At 53.8% G+C, this 17966-nt stretch overlaps 3 protein-coding genes across 12 annotated transcripts in view; 1 reads left to right on the top strand and 2 right to left on the bottom strand.

The window, feature by feature from the left end:
• The window catches only part of SMG9 (SMG9 nonsense mediated mRNA decay factor), a 31679-nt gene extending 19288 nt beyond the window's left edge, over positions 1-12391 (top strand). For 6 of the 8 annotated variants that reach the window (XR_013352985.1, XR_013352997.1, XR_013352991.1 and 3 more), the window contains 2 exons: positions 2096-3452; positions 5098-12391. Coding sequence is in view for 1 of the 8 variants with exons in the window: in XM_077849219.1 (XP_077705345.1) it covers positions 2096-2237 (142 nt within the window). In the remaining 7 variants the exon portion in view is untranslated. Of the gene's footprint in view, positions 1-2095; positions 3671-5097 lie in introns of those variants that run through there. The other 2 variants (XR_013352992.1, XM_077849219.1) reach the window with 2 other exon arrangements.
• LOC144284613 (interferon-inducible GTPase 5-like) lies at positions 1373-6225 on the bottom strand. Of its 3 annotated transcripts, XM_077849353.1 has the most exons (4): positions 6145-6215; positions 4519-4799; positions 2794-3713; positions 1373-2162 (listed from the first exon to the last, which is right to left on the bottom strand). In XM_077849353.1, the coding sequence occupies exons 3-4, from the start codon at positions 3394-3396 to the stop codon at positions 2151-2153; spliced, it is 615 nt and encodes a 204-aa protein (XP_077705479.1). In that variant the 5' UTR covers positions 3397-3713; positions 4519-4799; positions 6145-6215; the 3' UTR covers positions 1373-2150. The 3 variants fall into 3 exon arrangements, with proteins under 3 accessions (XP_077705479.1, XP_077705488.1, XP_077705499.1); XM_077849362.1 differs by lacking the exon at positions 4519-4799 and having other exon boundaries at positions 6145-6225; XM_077849373.1 differs by lacking the exon at positions 4519-4799 and having other exon boundaries at positions 2794-3438; positions 6145-6192.
• LOC144284577 (interferon-inducible GTPase 5) lies at positions 6640-8177 on the bottom strand. The gene has a single exon (XM_077849275.1). It carries the CDS (start codon positions 8110-8112, stop codon positions 6718-6720), a length of 1395 nt encoding a protein of 464 aa, XP_077705401.1. The 5' UTR covers positions 8113-8177; the 3' UTR covers positions 6640-6717.
• Positions 12392-17966: the final 5575 nt, after the last annotated feature.

Genomic DNA, 17966 nt, shown 5'->3' on the forward strand with positions numbered 1-17966 from the left:
AGCAGGGCACATTTGGGACACAGCCACTGTAGGTCATAGAGCTGTCAGGAGCAGATGAAGACAGTCTCTGCTAAGGAGGAAGCCCCTAGAAGGGAGTATTCTGTTTCTGGGGTGACATTAAGCCTCCCATCTCTGTGCTACTGATAGGAAAACACAGTCCCTTCCTTTGGCTAAATGCAGTTACTACCCTCGTGTCCTCTGCTTTCAGCTGAAGACAGTTTCTGCCTTCGGTGAAATGCCTAGCTAAATACAACGCCTAATTCAATACATGGTTAAAAAGAGCGTACCCTAGTTCAATATAGTCCTTCCCCTGATTGAAACAGCTTCTGCCCTTATGCAGGTATTCATATGTTACCCTTACGTACAGTGCCTACTGTTGGTTAAATATGTTGGCTTCCTTCCCCCCATAGACCTCATCAGTTCTTGCTTAAAAGTAGTCTCTACCCTTAAATCCAGAACCTACTCTCAAATACACCATACACTTCAGTATGGGACCTACCTTCATCTCAGTTTAAATACGCTACATCTTAGCTTAATGTTTCCCAAAGTGTGTCTCCAAATGAATCTGGCCACCCCACCCATCATCCCCAGCTAGTCCTGACTTTCCAATCCTGCCACTCCACCCTTTGCTAACGCAGTTGGTTCCTGTCACCAGCCGAGTCTGTCCGCCTACCACCTCGTTCCCCCTTGGTCTCCCTGCCTTCCTCCTGCCCTGGGGAATATGCTACAGCCCTCTCGCATCCTTGTCATGGGAATCCTGGGTGTGATGAAGAAAACACTCAGCCCAGGAGTTGGATCTGCACGGATCTCTAAAAAAGCAAAGGGGTGAGGTTTGGGAGGCAGGAGACCCAGGGCAGGCTCTGGCCCTACCATTTGCTGGCTGAGAAGACCTCAGGCAAGAACCTCCCCTAATGATCCTCAAGGCCCTTCAGAGCTGTGACATTCAGTGCCTTCTTAGGGAAATGCTTCTGCACCTTTTGCCCCCTGCACACCTTCTAAAGTGCCCTTTCTAGGGGCACCTGGGTGGCTCAGTGGTTGAGTGTCTGCCTTCAGCTCGGGTCGTGATCCTAGAGTCCTGGGATCAGGTCCCATATTAGGCTCCCCTCAGGGAGCCTGCTTCTCCTTCTGCCTGTGTCTCTGCCTCTCTCTCATGAGTAAATAAATCTTTTAAAAAATAGAGTGCCTTCTCTAGCTAGACAACTGAGTTCCTCTCCTTACCTTGTTGAAATTCACCTGCCCCATGCCCCATCCCATCCCTCCCCATCCCTGGGGAACTGCTGGTTGATGTGAGGGTTCAGAGCAGGAAAGGTGGGGCAGTGGCCAGCAAGGGCATAGATCCAGGACCCAAAAGCACAGAGACAGCACACGGGGCTCAGTCCAGGAGAGTTAGAGCTTGCATTTCTTTCCATCCCCCAACACCACACAGCCTGGGGACAGATAGAACCTATAGCCTCCCAGCCCTTCACTACCACTTCCAGCTGGCCTAGGGTCAGGGCTGGGATTGTTGATTGGATTTATCTGGGATCTTGTGGTTGGGCTTGTCGAGGAAGGCCTAAGTCAGCACTTTCTGGGCATCCTTGATCACCTTATCCAGAGACGTGCGGAGCATCTGGTAGATGGTAGCAAAGGAGATGCCACAGGTGACCAAGGTGCCTAGGACAGGCACGTTGAGGAGCTCCTATGTGAATGCAGAGGCATCCCTGGAGGCCTGGCCCAGTAGTTCGACCACTAGCGCCTCAGTGATTTTGGTCTTCAGGCCCTGTACTGCCTCCAGGATCTTGTGCCAGGGCTGGCCTGTCTGCTCCGCCAGCATTATGAGGGAGTCCTTGTCTAAGCCGAAGCTGTGGCAGTAGCCTTCCAGGGAGTTGATGAGCATGCACAGGTCACACACCACATCCTGCACAACCGGCACAGGGCTTGGGTTGACACCGCAGGCCACAGTGGTCACCAGCCAGAGGTGCTGCTGTAGCGAGGCTGCCTTCTGCTCTAGGATGGGCTTCGAGATGTTGGGCATGGCCAGCAGAAACGCATGCCCAGCAGAAACGCATGCCGCTTATGGCTGTTTATGGAGTTCCTTCACCATCAACTCCTCCAGCAGGTCGAAATCGTACTTGCCCAGCTCAAACATGGAAAGCCGGAAGACGGGGCCTTCACGCCCCCCACTGCAGGAGACAAGAGCACCACTGGGTTTTGGCACCGAAGCAGGCCACCGTGTTCTGACAGCTGCTGAGGCATGAGCATTTGCCAGGACGGCACAGCACGACATTGCTCTAGAGTGTTGGCCCTGGAACTGGGCGCCTGAGTTCAGATCCCAGCCTTGCTACCTACCACCTGTGTGGACTTGGGCAAGTTACCAAATCAAATAAGGGGATCATTGTACCTACCTCCTAGGGATACTGTGGTAGTGAAGCGAGTGTGTGAAAATGGTGCCTCTGGTAATCCCTTAATAAATGTTAGCTGCCCTCAGCCACAGCTGCCAGCATCCCGTAGGCATGTGGCATTTGCACTGCTCTAACTTGGCAAATACACAAGCCAGCACATGTCCCATTTCCTTATGCAGGTAATGGGTCTCTGTCACCTGTGACCGAGCAGTGCCAAGTCTCAGGAAATGAATGGCAGCTGTGAGCATTATTTCACTGCGGGGCTGAGTTCAGTCACGCAGTGTGACCTTGGACGACCCCTTCCCCACTGTGGGCCTCAGCTGGAAGAGGAAGGGGAAGGGGCGGGCCATCCCTCCAGAATCCACCACCCCCAATGCTCCCACCCGCTTCCACCGCCAGAGCCTAAGCTCACCTTCCAGCCGTTGCCAACAGTCCTCCCGGGTCTGGCTGAGTGCTCTTTCCTCTGAAAAGGTGCTGGGGCGCCGGCTGCATGAGGCCGCATGTCCACGTCCACCTTGGAGCGGATGAAGTAGAAGCGCTTGCCCTGCTGCAGGATCTCACAGGCTAGCTGGGTATGGTGGGCAGTGAAGCTCTCCAAGGTGATGAGGAGGAGGAAGTCATAACGGTCCAGCAGCACCTGCTGGAGGTATTTTTTGGCTTGGAAGGTGGGCGTGTCAATGCCCAGCAGGTCCCAGATGACAACGTTGGGGTACTTAGGGTGTGCATATGGTGTGGGGTCCACCGACATTTCCACCACGCCCGTGTAAGCTGATCTGGGGTCCTCGTCTCCCAGCCCCCTGATGGCATTGACAAAGGTCGACTTGCCTGAGCCTGTGCCCCCAGTAATGCCAGTGTCCAGCCTGGCGTTCTCCGGCAAGTGAAGTGTGGCCTGCAGCTTGGTGGCTACTGTTGGCAGGTCCCCCACCTCAAAGGCTCCCTTCAGAGCACTGGTGTCCCTCCATAGCTCCAGTATCTTGGACCAGGTGAAGTTTGACTGGAAAACTCTGCTCGCCATGGGCTACCTGAGGTACAGGCTTCTGTCTTCAGGATGGATGACCTTCAACAGGACAGGTAAGAGTATTTTCCCTCTCTCTACATCCCTCATCATGTCTCAGGTATTTGAGGCATCACCAGCAATCGTACTGAGAGTGCAACCATATGCCAGGCCTGGTGCTAAATACTTTAGTTCAGTTCACATTTATTCATCACTGCCAGGTTCTCCTCCTGGAGTAGCTCATAAAATCCTCATAACAGCCGGAAGAGGAGATTCCCTTACTATCTGCGTTTGGCGCTAGGAGGAAAAATCATTTGCCGAAGGCCTCCAGCTAGTGCCTGGAATATTGGGAATAGAAATTGGGTCTTGTGATCCTAGAGTTCAAATTTTTTTAAGATTTTTAAAAAATTTTTAGTTTTTTTAAGTACTCTCTACATCCAACATAGGGCTGGAACTCACAACTCTGAGATCAAGAGTCGCAGGCTCCATGAACCAAGCCAGCCAGGGGCCCCTAGAATTAAAATTCCTAAATAACTTTTTGTGGCATTTCCCATGCACCAGGCACTGTGATCAACAATGTAGGGCAGTAATTAAGAGCTAGAACCATCATCATCGCTGAAGGCAGTTTATACTTGTTTACTCAGGGCCAGCCACTGTTCTAACCTCATGCATAATTTCATTAAGTCCCCATTGTACAGAATAGGAAACCAAGGCTCAGGGAGTAAGCCTCACTAAATGTCTTCTAGTCTGCACCAGAGCCAGGACATGGGCCAGCTCCCTCTGATCCTTTTGCCAGACAACCTCCCCATACCATCTTTGTACCATTGATCACCCGCTGTGTGCCAGGACCTCTCTGGGTGCTACAGTTCCAACACCAGCAAGAGACTCGATGGAATAGGCCTGGTGCATCTGTGAAGACACTGCCCCCCACGACTGCTGGTTTCAGGGACCCACATCTGCTCAGGACCCACAGTGCATACTTCCATGAGCCCCGCCCTGCTCTGAGCCTCTGAGTCCTCCTTGGTGTGATGGACTAGGGTACCAGCACGACTCCAACTAGTCCCAGCCATACCAGGGACATGGGTGACATTGCGTGGGTCATGTCCCCTCTGCAGCCTTTAGTTCCCCCTTCTGCTTCCTCACCTGTGAAATGGAGAGATGACTCCCCAAGTTACTCCAGCTCTGTTTTCAGAAGACTCAGGGTCTTATTGTTGACAAGGTTCAAAGGCCAGCTTGAAGTGGTCTTGGAGCATCAGACTGAGCTTGATCTTTCTGTGTGGGTTGCCATGGAAGGGTTTTCAACAGGGAAGGGAGAGGTGCACAGTGGGCATTGAGCCCTGAGTGGACTTTGGGGAATAACACCAGAGCCTGGGAGATGAGGCAAGGAGCAGGGGCAGGAGCTGCTGGAGAGGGTGAGGCCTGCCCTAGAAGAGGGGCCGAGTGGGTGAAGATGGGGGATGAGGAAGGGACAGATGGAGGCAGAAAGGACAGGACAGGGCAATCAGTGGATCTTAACCTTAGGCGCAGTGTAGGGAGAGTATTGCTATTCATGCCTGACCTTCCCATCCCAGCCCCTCGGGGCCCACGAGTCCTGTGTTTAAGACAATGTCTGAGGGTTCACAGGGGTAGGGATGTGAGCTGTTTTTTGAGAAAAGATTTGGAGTGGACCATCTGTCCTCATATCTGGGGGTCTGGGATTTCCCTACCCTTATTCCCCACCAGCTCTTTGGTGCAAAAAGATCCAAAAGCAGTCCCGGCAGATCCAATGGGAAGGCCTTCCAGGAAGAGAAGAATCCCTTTGCAAAGCACAGAGCTCTTCAGCAAAGAGAACTGGCAGCCCCTGTAAATGGCCAGGTGAAAGCGGCCCTTCTTAGTCTGGAACTGGTTCACAGGTTCAAGGTAATTTGAGGCCTTCAAATGAGGCTAGAACCATCACCAGATCTGGGAATCTCTGTAGGCAGTATGTGTGAGCAACTAGGGGTGAGGCCACCTCCCCTGCACTGGAGTCCCTGCTTTACCACCAGCCTTGTACACAGCCTCCAGAGCCTTCCTGTGAACTCGCCTTTCTCCGCACCTAAATCTGACCCTTCCCTGACCTTATCCAAGCCCACAGAAGCCCTAGGGGCAGCCTGTCCTGTCCAAAGCCCCTACTCAGGTACTTTTTTCAACTTTTAGACGTATGTGACCCTTGACTTGGCATGTGAGGTCAGGCTTTGGTGGGTATGAGGATGTCAGGTTCACTTGTGCATTCCCACCGAAGAGCCAAGGACAGAGCAATAGGGAGTACCCCAGGATTCAGTTTTGCAGGGACGCCTGGGCAGATGCAGATCCCCTCACCCCGTGTTGTTCACGCCCATCAATACCTACAGCCACATGGAACTTTCAGGAATCCCCCTGCCATCACCATCTCTCAGCCCCATGCCTTTAGCACAACCCCACCATTCCTGCACCCACAGGCCATGCAGAGACAGCAGGTAACCCCAGTCAGCAGACTGCTTACAACCTCTGACCCACAGCATCAAAATCCAGGACACTTACCAACACTCCTCCCAATCACAGGCACACCAGAAATCTCATTACCACACACCTTCCCACACACACACCTGCAAGCTCTCCAAAACAACTTGTTCGAGGTGGCAGGATTCACCCCCTGACCCTCTCTCCTTTGATGCAGAGAGAAAGAGCCCACCAGCCCTCTTGCCACCCCATTCTCCATACAGAGACCAGCCCAAGGCCATGGGGCCTCCCCCCTCTGCCACCCACACTGACCATCACTCCCTGCAGCAGCGGGGCTGGTCCGGGATGACCAACACTCACTGTGGCAGGGGGGCTGGCCCCCCACCCTGTTTAACCAGGTTGCTAGGCACCATTGTGCCAGTCCTGGGCACTGATTGGCTGCCCCTCCCTTTCTAGAGGAAGTCTTTGAGACCCTGGGCTTCTCAGAAACAGACAGATGGCGGCATACCCAGCCCTGAACTGCACCAAGTTACCCGCACGGGTTGACAGTGGGATCCTATCTTGGATCCGGGCCTGGCTATCCTAATGCCCCCCAAATCTCCCTTGACTACCAGGGGACCAGGGAGAGAGATTCCCACCAAGGGGCCCTTGGTGCACCATCCATACCTCGAAGCTCTCCCCGCCCAGATCAAGTCCCATCGGGGTTCAGTGTGTCCCGTCTTCAGCCCCTCCACACCTCCCCACCACACGCCCCCCCAAAACCCCACCAAGACAGCAAGCTCTGGTGCCCTCAGCATGCAGCACACATTTTCAATACACTGGCTTGGTTTAGTTGGTTTTGCTAAGGCTCGGTTTGTGGGTGAGGCAGGGGGTGGGGCTGCACGGTCACTTCTCTTCTGACAAGTCACGCTTCTTCCAGCTGTCGAGAATATACTTGAGGAGGAGGCCAAGCTTCCGGCGAGCCGAGAGCGGTGCTTCCTCACAGCCTCCCTCCCCAGATCCCCGCTTTTCCACACCATTGTCACCGGCTGCCTCCAGGCTGACCTCAGACTGGGGCTCGTCCTCCTCCAGGGCCTTGATGCGGACCCGCTGGGCGTCTTCGGCCATTTCATTGAGGCAGCCCTGGAGCATGGTATAGACGGTGCCAAAGCTGATGCCCCCGGCCACCAGCGTGCCAAACACAGGGATCCCCTTCTCAAAGGCACGGGCCACCCGCATGGCACCGTCAGATGACTGTGAGTAGAGCCGCAGGACGGTTTCCGGCGAGACCTCGTTGGCCAGCGGGGATCGGATGACGGAGCGCAGGTCACCTGCCTGCTTGCCCACCTGCTCAGCCAGCTTGGCCAGCGAGTCGTCATCCAGGCCGAAGCTGCGGTGGTAGCCACGCAGCGAGCGGATGAGCAGAGCGTCGTCGTAGGCGGCCGCCAGCCCTGGCACGGGCAGGGCCTGGATGACGCCTGACACCAGGGCTGTCTTGAGCACTTGCTCCTGGAGCATGTCCTTCTTCTTCTGCAGGGCCTCCAGCGAGATATCGGGCAGCGAAAGCAGGCCAGCGTGGCGCCGGTGGGCAGGCAGGTCGTGCTCCCAGGTGGACATGAGCAGCGGAAAGTCGTAGCGGGCCGGCGACAGGTTGGACACGAGGAAGATGCGCGGGTCGGTCATGCCGGCCACCCGCAGCCGCTCGGCGCAGTGGTCACGGATCTCCTGCAGGACGGCCGCCTCACTGAAGCCCGAGGGCCGCTGGGTACGGGTGGCTGCCAGGTCCTCGTCCACCTTGGTGCGCACAAAGTAGAACTTCTTGCCCTGGCGCAGGATCTCCGAGGCCAGGCGGGTCTCCACAGCCCCGCAGCGGCGGGGAGAGACCAGCAGGAAGAAGTCATAGCGGCCGAAGTCCACCTGCTTCAGGTACTTGTCAGCTGGGCAGCCCGGAGAGCCAGCCCCCGGCAGGTCCCACAGGGTCACGTCTGGAAACTGTGGGTGCGGGTAGGGCGAGGGCTGCATTGTGGTCTCCACGACGCCGGTGAGGGCCGCGCCGGGGTCCTCGGCCCCCACACCCCGGAGGGCGTTGATGAGGGAGGACTTGCCAGCGCCCGACTCGCCTGTGACGCCCACCTCCAGGCGGATGCTCTGGGAGGAGGCCAGCAGCTCCCGGAGGCGGGAGGCCGCCTGGGGGATGTCGCCCGACTCAAAGGCGCTGCGCAGGGCCTCCAGCTCTTCCTTGGCCATGAGGATGGTGGTCTCCTCCTCCCCGGGCACTGCTCGCAACTTCGAAGTAGCCATGGTGACCAACGGTTCAGAGGGCGCAGGGTTTGGGGGAGAGTCACAGGACGCGTGGTCCTCAGCGTCTGCGGGGGCACAAGGGAGCCGTTCACTTCTTCTGGGCCTTGGCACAGGGTAGGAAGAGAGAGAGACACCAAGGATATAAGGGAAGTCTGTCCGGCACCTCACAGCCCAGTCCTTCTTAAAACAACCTGGGTACATCTTGACACAAGGAAGGGGGCTCTAGAGTCCCACACGCCCAGGCTCCCATCCCATCCTTGCCACTGACTTGCTGTGTGACCTGGGGGCAGAATGAAGTACCTCTCTGAGCCTGTTCCTCTGCGTAAAGCGCATGGTGACTGGCCTGCCTCCTGAGGTGCTCAGGAGTCCTCAGGGCAACAGTTTGATGGCAGCTTGTGACAGGGCCCCAGGCTCAAAAGGCTCAGCTCTTGGCTTAATGCTCTCCTGACACTGACTGAAATTCTTAATGATATTTGAACCAGGGGCCCTGTGTTTTCATTTTGTACCAGGTTCCACAAATTTTGTACCCAGCCCTGCAAAGCAAAGGGCTTAAGCCCCGCACCAGGACCCAGGCAGAGTACGCTGTATCCTGCTGCTGCTGTTGGGAGCAGCGGGAAGGGGTGATGAAAAGGACCCACACCCTGGAGCCAATCCTAGAGTTAAATCCGGCTCCCCTACATACACACTGAGTGACCTGGGGCAAGTGACTTGAAATTCTCTGCCTTGTTCCTCTCATCTGTAAGATGAGGCCAGTAGCTATGATAATAGCAAACCACCTCCAGTTGTTGAGAACTAAGTGAGTTGATACAGATAAAGCATTTGGAATAGTGCCTGGCCCACGGCAGGTGGTCTGTGTTATCTTATCCCTGTTAATATTCCTAGCTGTGTGACTTCAAGCAATCCCCTGCAGTCTCTGAGTGCGCCACAGGCAAGCAAGACCTGTGATGATTGTGAGCCCACCTATCTATACCCTAGGCCAGTATTCTGGGGCTCAGCTGGTGGAAGAAGCCTGGCATGAGGGGATGCCCAGACACTGGGAGTCCTCATTAAACACCCAGATCTGCCCTAGTTGCTAAACTCCGCTCATGCTAGGGATCACTGTCCCCATCAGACAGGAGGGACTGAGACTCAGACTACACAAGTGATATCCCTGCACAGAGGCCCAGCCAGGACTCAAACTCAGGTCCCCGGGCTCCCTCATCCCTCTGAAGAGCTGCCCTCTCTTTAGCTACATATATTTGCCTCCCTGCTTGTCTTCTCCCTCCTTGTCTGGGCTGTCCTCGTTCACCCCCCACAGAAATGTGTCCTCATTACATTATTCCCACCAGGTCTGTTCCCCCAACCTAGGTGGAGGCATTTCTCCCATGCTATGCCCACTCTCCCTACACCCTGTCCCTCTAAGCCATGTAAGGATATGGCCCAAGGATCGGAGAACAGGTGCTAGATAGAGCAGGTCCCAGCAGCCAGGGCCAGACAGGTCAGTGGGCCCTGGGGTGGGATTAGGGCTGAGGGAGCTAGGATTGGCCCTGGAAGTCCCTACCTCCCTTCACCCACAAGCCCATCCAGACAGCTCTGCCCTCAGGGGACTTACCTGCCCTGCAGGCTCTCCCTCTCCCCTCACACTTTCCCCGCTGGTGGGGTCTCCTCCCTTAGCCCAAGGTCAGACCCGTTGCTAGGACCCATTATAATAGCAAGCAGCAGCTTATTGGTCAGCCAACCCTAATGCAATAATGTGACAGTGATGTCAGGGGGCGGGGTCCCATGGCAGGGCAGGGACCCCATCCCCCAGCTGCTGCTGCCCCCCCCCCACCCTTGCTTGGTCACACTGGTCCCTCCGTCCCCCACAAGGGACTCAGAGAGATCTTTGTAACACCAAGAAGTTCACAACCTATCTGTGGTCTCCATCACCTGCAGGACAAAGTCCCAGCTCCTCAGCTGGCATCCAAGGGCCTGACGCTGCTCACCACCCACCCTCTAATTCTCCTCCTTCTAGGGGACTATTTCCCAAACAACTCATTCATGTTCCCTTTAGGGCACCATCTACTCACCTACCACCCCGAGGTATCCCATGCGTGCTCTGAGGGTGCCAGTTTGGCTTCCCAGCGCTACCAGCTGGGGAGAGGCCAGGTGTGAAACCACCCCCACAGTCACTGCCACCATGCCTTGGCCAGGACTGGCACCCATGCAGCACAGCCCAGTGCCAGCACCACACCCCAATTCAGTATCTGGTATCTAGGCTCCCAGGTTCTGGCCTCTCCCTCCCCAGAGCTTTCACGTCCTCTCCTGCCCACTCTAGGGTGACAGCTTGGTCCCCTCTGTCCCTCTCCCGCCTCTGCCGCCTTACGACCACTGCAGGTGCCAGCACTGGGACAAATTGGGAGGCAATCTGAATGAGAAGAGAGCCTGAGGTGGGGTGGGGAAAGAAATACTCCAAGAAGACAGCAGAGGAAGAGTCCCGCCGGAAGACAGGGTGGACAAGAAACCACCTCAGAAGGATGCCTGGGTGGCTCAGTGGTTGAGCATCTGCCTTTGGCTCATGATCCTGGGGTCCTGAGATCAAGTCCCCACAGGAAGTCTGCTTCTCCCTCTGCCTGTGTCTCTGCCTATCTCTGTGTCTCTCAAAAATAAATAAAATCTTTAAAAAAGAAAAAGAAACCACCTCTGACAGAAGCAGGAAGGGACCGGTCAGAGACACAGGTCACAGAGAGGATGAAAATGTACAGAGCCTGAGAGATGTGGGACCAAGGCATGGAACTGAAGGTCAACAGATTTAAAAACATTTGCAGACCTTCCCAGACACTGAACACGTAGACCCGGACTCCTCCCCTAAAGTCACAGACGTGCACACCTGGCCCAAGAGGGAAGGTAGAGGCACAGACCCTCCGGTTATTTACAGAAAAGCCCAAGTCAGGCAGATATGCAGCCCACACACAGCCAGACACACACAGACCCGCAGACCAGCCACGAGAGACTCCATCACACGCAGGCAACATACGCGGGTCATGGCCCCTGGGGCCCCCTCACCAGTCCCAGCCCTCATGCATTCAGCCCCCCTCTCCTGATCCCCAGTGCCCAGCCAGCTATGAGCCGATGCTCCAGAAGTGCGGCAGCCCCAGGCTCTGCCCTCAGGGTCTCTAGGTTAGAGGGAGGGGACATGGTCACAGCCCCCCCGGGGTGACTGAGGGCCGAGACAGGAGACAGCCGCTGGGCACCTGCAGAGATGCATCCGACGCAGGAGGGCACACTGCCAGCTCCTGAGAGCTACCAGCCCAGGAGAGGCTGCTCCCTGGCCTGTCTGCCAGGCCTCCTCTTTCCTGGTCATTCATCACACATTCCGCACCTCTCCAGGCTCCATCCTGGGCTGGGTGCTGGAAACACAGCAATGACCAAGACAGCCCTGAGCTCTGTCCCTCCTGGGCTCCCAGTCCTGTGTGGGAGTCACATCCATCCACAGACAGTGATGACCCAGGACTGGAATAGGGGACCCCAGAGGGCTGTGGGAACACAAGGGGCAACTGACCCAGCCTGGGGGGTCAGGGAGGGCTTCCTGGAAGAGAGGGCACCTGAGCTGCGATCTGTGAGCCTGGTGGCGTGTTGGGGAGTTGTATCCCAGGCCATGGGACCACCCTGTGCAAAGACTGAGTTGACGGAGAGCTCTCACTCACCCAGTAATTTATACAGTTATTTGGTCATTCCCCAAACATTTGCTTAGACCTGACCCTAGGCCAGTCCCTGTAATGGTCCAGAGGTGTGAATCACACTCATCCCTGCCCTTCTAGACCTCAAAGGCTGCTGGGGGCTGCTGACACAACCACACACAGGGCAGAGTGCTCACTTACTGGATGTTTACAATGTACCAGGCACGGTGTGAATTCCATCAGATGAAGTAGCTCATTTAACTGGGACTAGAATTCTGTTCTCCCCACCTGTCATCCCCAGACAGACACAAACCCCAGGAGCTGAGACTGGAATAGGGAGGCAGACAGAGACAAATGAGATAAACACATTTATTCATTCATTCTTTCCACAGATTCCCTGTATAATCAGATCTATGGTGCCACTGGATGTCAAATGCATCATTTTCTGTCCCACTAACAAGGGCAAAAATTGCTGCCAGTACACGTATGATACAACATTCCCTTATCACCTAAAATTTTTATTTTACACTTACTCTTTGTAAACTTAGAAAATACAGATTTTTCTTTTATATCATTTATCACTTGCATGTGTATCTAACTGGGAAAATACAAGGGAAATAAATTGGCGAGGATGTTCCTAACCACGGAGTCTGACTGTGTGGAATCACTTCCTCCTCTGAGCACAGGATGCTTTCCGACACTCCACGTCCTCGTCCTCTGCGCCACCAGGAGCACTGATGAAGCTGTTAAAAGCAGCTCCATTATCACATCAAGGCAGTGACAGCTACGTCACAATGGCTGCCTGGCTGACAGTGATTGTAAGGTGCCATCAGCTGTGACTTTCCCGATTTCAGAATTGCTAAAATGTGGGGGCGGGCGGAGGGAGTGCACCTTAGAATCGGTGAAGGTGATTCCTGAGCGTCCACTGTGTGTCTGCCAGGCTGGGAACAGCAATAGAGACAGTGGGGTGGGGGCCCTTCCTGCGGCATGTGCGTGCTGTGTGCCAAGGACCCGTTGGTTGATGTTTGGAGCCCAGCCGTGACCTCAGGCAGCTCCAGCCCTGACCCCATAGGTCTCAGAGTCCGGTGAGGGACACAGAATCCTCCTCTGACCGTGACGACCCACAGGGGTAAAGTAGGGATGGAGTCTCCAGACAAGTGTGAGAGCCAAGTGGGTGCCTGACCCAGCGGGGGTTCGGGTGGAGTCAGCGAAGGCTCTTTGGAGAAAGTTCATTCACCAAACACACTTCCTGGGGGCACCTACTGTGTGCCAGGCCCTGCTTCCCTCACGAAGCTCCAAGCACTCTACCTCCTCTTCTTCCTATTTCTTAATCTTATTTATTTAGTTATTTTTAAAGATTTTATTTATTTATTCATGAGAGACAGAGAGTGGCAGAGACACAGGCAGAGGGAGAAGCAGGCTCCATGCAGGGAGCCCGACGTGGGACTCGATCCTGGGGACTCCAGGATCAGGCCCTGGGCTGAAGGCGGTGTTAAACTGCTGAGCCACCCAGGGATCCCAGTCTTTTTTTATTTAAATTCAATTAATTAACAGACTGTATTATTAGTTTCAGAGGTAGAGGTCGGTGGTTAGTCAGTCTTATAGAACACCCAGTGCTCATCACATCACGTTACCCCCTCCTCGCATTCTCTCCCCTCCAGCGACCCTCAGTTTGTTTCCTAGAGTTGAGAGTCTCTTCTGCTTTGTCTCCCTCTCTGATTCCATCTTGTTTTATTTTTGCCTCTCTTCCCCTGGATCAAAAGACTTAGAGAATTTCCATGAGGTGCTGTTGAGGTCGAAAAGCAAGATGCAGAGAGCTGTGGCTAATGTCCTATTAAAGACTAAAAAACCCTTATACCAACATGCATGTGTATATGTGTACGTATCTACACAGATACTGATATCAATGCACGCATAAGTGTGTCCCTATATGTATTTATGCATCAAACGTCTAAATGGAATTATTTGACTTCAGGGAATAACAGGAAGACCTACGGGAGGCTGTTAGTATGAAATCCTGGGGCGGGGGGTGGGGGGTGCCTCTGGGCAGAGTCTACAGGGAGAAAAGAGGGAGAGGAGGGAAAAGCAAAGGGGGAAAAATTCAAAGCAGGTACATTTGTAGCAAAAGTACAAGTAGGGTGTTGTTCAGGGTAGCACTTATCTCAGGAGAGGAAAGGCATTTGGTCAGTGAAGGGGCCACTGGGGATTACAGCTGTTTTGATGTTTCCTGTCAGCTGAGCGGTGAGAGACACTGCTTACTCTTTGTTTTTGTATGTCCTAAGTAATTTGTAATAAATTTTAAAATCTTGAGTAATGTACTCACATTGGTGCCCTTACAGAAAAGCAGGAATGTACAATAAAATTGAACTCTCAAAAAACAAAATTGAACTCTGCCAGGGCTAACCTCCTCCCACTCACCCCGACCCACCCTCTCTAGACTCCAGGGTCACAGTCATCAGATGGCTGATGCTGCCTGCAAGCATTTCCTGAGCACCTCTGTGGGCTCCCAGCTCAGCTGAGGTGGATCACGTCCTGACCCCATCCCCTGGGCCTCCAATCTCACAGAAACATCTCCTTCCTTCCTCACCACCCCAGGCTCCTCTGCACCCCACCTTACAGCAGACATCCTCCAGACAGGAGGGCTTCCTGGGGAGCAGAGAGGGGCTTCTGAAGTCACACACCCATCTGGGCTGTGTAGCCCCAAGGGCGCTCCCCTTCCCCAATGATAGTAGATAAAGGCTATTTTTACTTGTATTGAACTCTGATTTCTGTGCACTTATGGTCCTCACCCAAGGTCACAAAACTAGTAACTGGCAAAGCTGGCATTTGATCCCACAGAGACTGGTACCAGAGACCACACTCTTCTTTTATTTTAGAGAGAGAGGGAGGGAGGGGAGCATACGAGCAAGGGGGAGGGGCAGAGGGAGAGGGAGAGGGAATCTCAAGCAGGCTCCACGCTGAGCATTGGGGGCTCAATCTCATGACTTGGAGATCATGATGTGAGCAGAAATCAAGTCGTATGCTTAACCGACTGAGTCACCCAGGCACCCCCAGAGTCCACACTCTTAACCACCATCCCTCTCTGATGTGACTCCCATCTGCATATCAAAGTAGGCAGTTTTCTTTTTTAAAGACTTTATTTATTTATTTGAGAGAGAGCATGAGAGAGAGAGCTTGCAAGCAGGGGCGGAGCGGTAGAGGGAGAAGCAGACTCCCCACTGAGCAGGGAGGCCAAAGTGGGACTTGATCACAGGACCCTGGGATCACGACCTGAGCCAAAAGCAGACGCTCAGCCACTGAGCCAGCCAGGGGCCCCTGATAAGATTTTTCTATGAAGACTTGAGAAGAACACCACAGCCCTGGGGGTGAGGGGAGCTCTCCCCTGAAGGCCAGGACATTCCAGGGCCTTCTGCTAATGGACAGGGATGGGGGCAGGTCAGGGAAGCTCTCAGCTGCTTTATTTTAGACTGTCCTCCCTCCCAGGAAGGACACGTAATGCAGGGTCATGTGTGCAGGCTCTGATGCACAGTGAGGTATTTCTGGGTAAAATGTGATGTCTGGGATTTGTTTTAAAACTTCTCAGCCCAAAGCGGAAGGAAGGGAGGAGGGGGTAGGAGTGGGAAAGGAAGGGAGGGAGGGTGGAGGGGAGAAGGAAGAGAAAACAGACAGGGGGAAGAAAAGAGGAAGGAAGATATGGAGGAGAGGAGGGAGGACGGGGGAAGAGGAAGGGAAAGGATATAAGTTGCAGAATATGGGGAATTTATGATGTGGGGGCAGGAGCGGTAGAAGGGGCATAGAGAGCTAAAGGATCATTATACTGTTTGCTCTGCTCTTGTGTGTGTTGCAGCTTTTCCTCCGTGTTTAACAGGAGGAAAAGTTTATCTTCTAGAATCAGGCTAATCCCACGGCTGCTACTTACTAGCACTTTCTCCCATGAGCCTCAGTTGTCTCTTTCACACACATGGACAAATAATAGTACAGCTGCCGTGATGAGTAACACCCTAGGAGGTGACTGCTTCCGTCTGCTGAAAGTTGAGGACGTGCCAAGCCTTATGCTTGACACACCTTACAGTAATGGGAGGTCAAACTCTTACTGCCTCCATCTTCCAAGTGGGAATGCAGGGCTCTCACAGATGTTACGAGGCTTTTCCAAGGCCACACAACAGATCACTTGTGAAGCCACACTACAAACCCAGGTCTGAGTCCAGAGATCTGAACCAGACTCTGTCTAGAGCAGCGGTTTGAGATATGTGGCTCTACCCCCACACCCCGCCCCGCACATCTGCCTTCCCTTTCCTCTGTGATCTCTGTGCTAGGCAGCATGGGCCAGGTGATGCCACGGGAACAAATAGCGCAACGTATTGGTGGCTTACAACAACCACTCACACGCATGTCCCCTGTGGGTGAGGCTGATAGAGTCTGTGGACAGTCCCTAAAAGGACTGGGCCCGGTGACTCTTCGGTCTACAGAAATCATGAGCCACAGATGAGTCCCGCTACTTGATGGGTGACTCCGAGGTGGGGACTCAGAGGTCCCTTATCTGCAAAATGACAGTCTACAAGGCCTACGTCACAGGGCATGAAGTAAGATGAATAATCTGAAACCCCAACATGGTGCTTACCACTAGTAGTAAGTACCACTTCCTTCCCTTTTTCCTCTCAGCAGGGTTATGAACTAATGTTTGTGTCTCCCCAAAATTCATATGTTGAAGCCGTGGCCCTTCCATGTGATGGCATTTGGAAGTGGAGCCTCCGAGAAATAATTTAGAAGAGGGCATGAGTGTGGGGCCTCATGATGGGATTAGCATCCTTAGACCAAAGGAGGAGGGACCAGAAGGAGCTCCCCGTTTCTGCCACATGAGGACACAGCAAGAAAGCATCCATCCAGGGGTCACCTGGGTGGCTCAGTGGTTGAGCGTCTGCTTTCAGCTCAGGTCATGATCCTGGGGTCCCGGGATCGAGTACCACATCGGTCTCCCCACAGGGAGTCTGCTCCTCCCTCTGCCTCTGTCTCTGCCTCTCTCTGTGTGTCTCATGAATAAATAAATAAAATCTTAAAAAAGAAAGAAAGAAAGAAAGAAAGAAAGAAAGAAAGAAAGAAAGAAAGAAAGAAAGAAAGAAAGAAAGGATCCATCTGGAAACCAGGAGGAGGGTCCTCACCAGAACCCAACCGCACTGCACTTCCAACCTCCAGAATTATGAGAAAATGTCTGTGGTGTAAGTCACCGAGTCCGTGGTGTGTGCTATGGCAGCCCGAGCTAAGACCAGAAGCATCCTAACAATTGCCACTCTCTGAATGCTTATCACCTGCTAAGCACTGTATGTCTACGTTCAATTTTTCAGGAACAATTACAGCTCCCAGTTTGCAGATGAGAAAACCCGGCATGAGAGAGAGGAGGGGTCCTGCCCAATGTCATTGCCTGTCGTCCCTCAGTTCCGTATCCACCCCTCTCTGCCCTGAAATGCTGAGGCTGGGAGTTTGAAAACTACATTTCCCTGGACTCCTTTCCCACCTGACTTCTGCAAAGAGGAAGCACTCCAGGTCAGAGGGTAAAATGTGCCTCCTCCACCTCTGCTTCTGGCAGCATCCATGGGACCGGCTGTGGTGCTTCCTGTTTGGCCCCAGCCCCAGCCGCACCACCTGGGTGGCTCAGTCAGTCAAGAGGCCAACTCTTGATTTCAGCTCAGGTCGTGGTCTTGGGGTGGTGAGATCGAGCCCCGAGTTCTGGCTCCACACTCAACGGGGAGTCTGCTGGGGATTCTCTGCCTCTCCTCTGCCCTTCCCCCTGCTTGTGGGCTTTCTCTCCCTCTAAAATAAATAAATAGATCTTAAACATATATATTTAAAGTTCCATATATATTAAATATATATTCCATATACATTAAAATCTCACCACCCCAAGATCATGACCTGAGCTGAAATCAAGAGTTGGCCTCTTGCCTGACTGAGCCACCCAGGTGGTGCGGCTGGGGCTGGGGCCAAACTGGAAGCACCACAGCCGGTCCCATGGATGCTGCCAGAAGCAGAGGTGGAGGAGGCACATTTTACCCTCTGATCTGGAGTGCTTCCTCTTTGCAGAAGTCAGGTGGGAAAGGAGTCCAGGGAAATGTAGTTTTCAAACTCCCAGCCTCAGATCTTAAATATATATATTTTTTTGGGGGGGGGGTGCAGAATGTGGGGCAGCCATGTACCTTATGAGAGGCTGGGGCCTCTCTC

This window comes from Canis aureus, chromosome 1 (assembly GCF_053574225.1).
Source record: "Canis aureus isolate CA01 chromosome 1, VMU_Caureus_v.1.0, whole genome shotgun sequence".
Taxonomy (NCBI): Eukaryota; Metazoa; Chordata; class Mammalia; order Carnivora; family Canidae; genus Canis; species Canis aureus.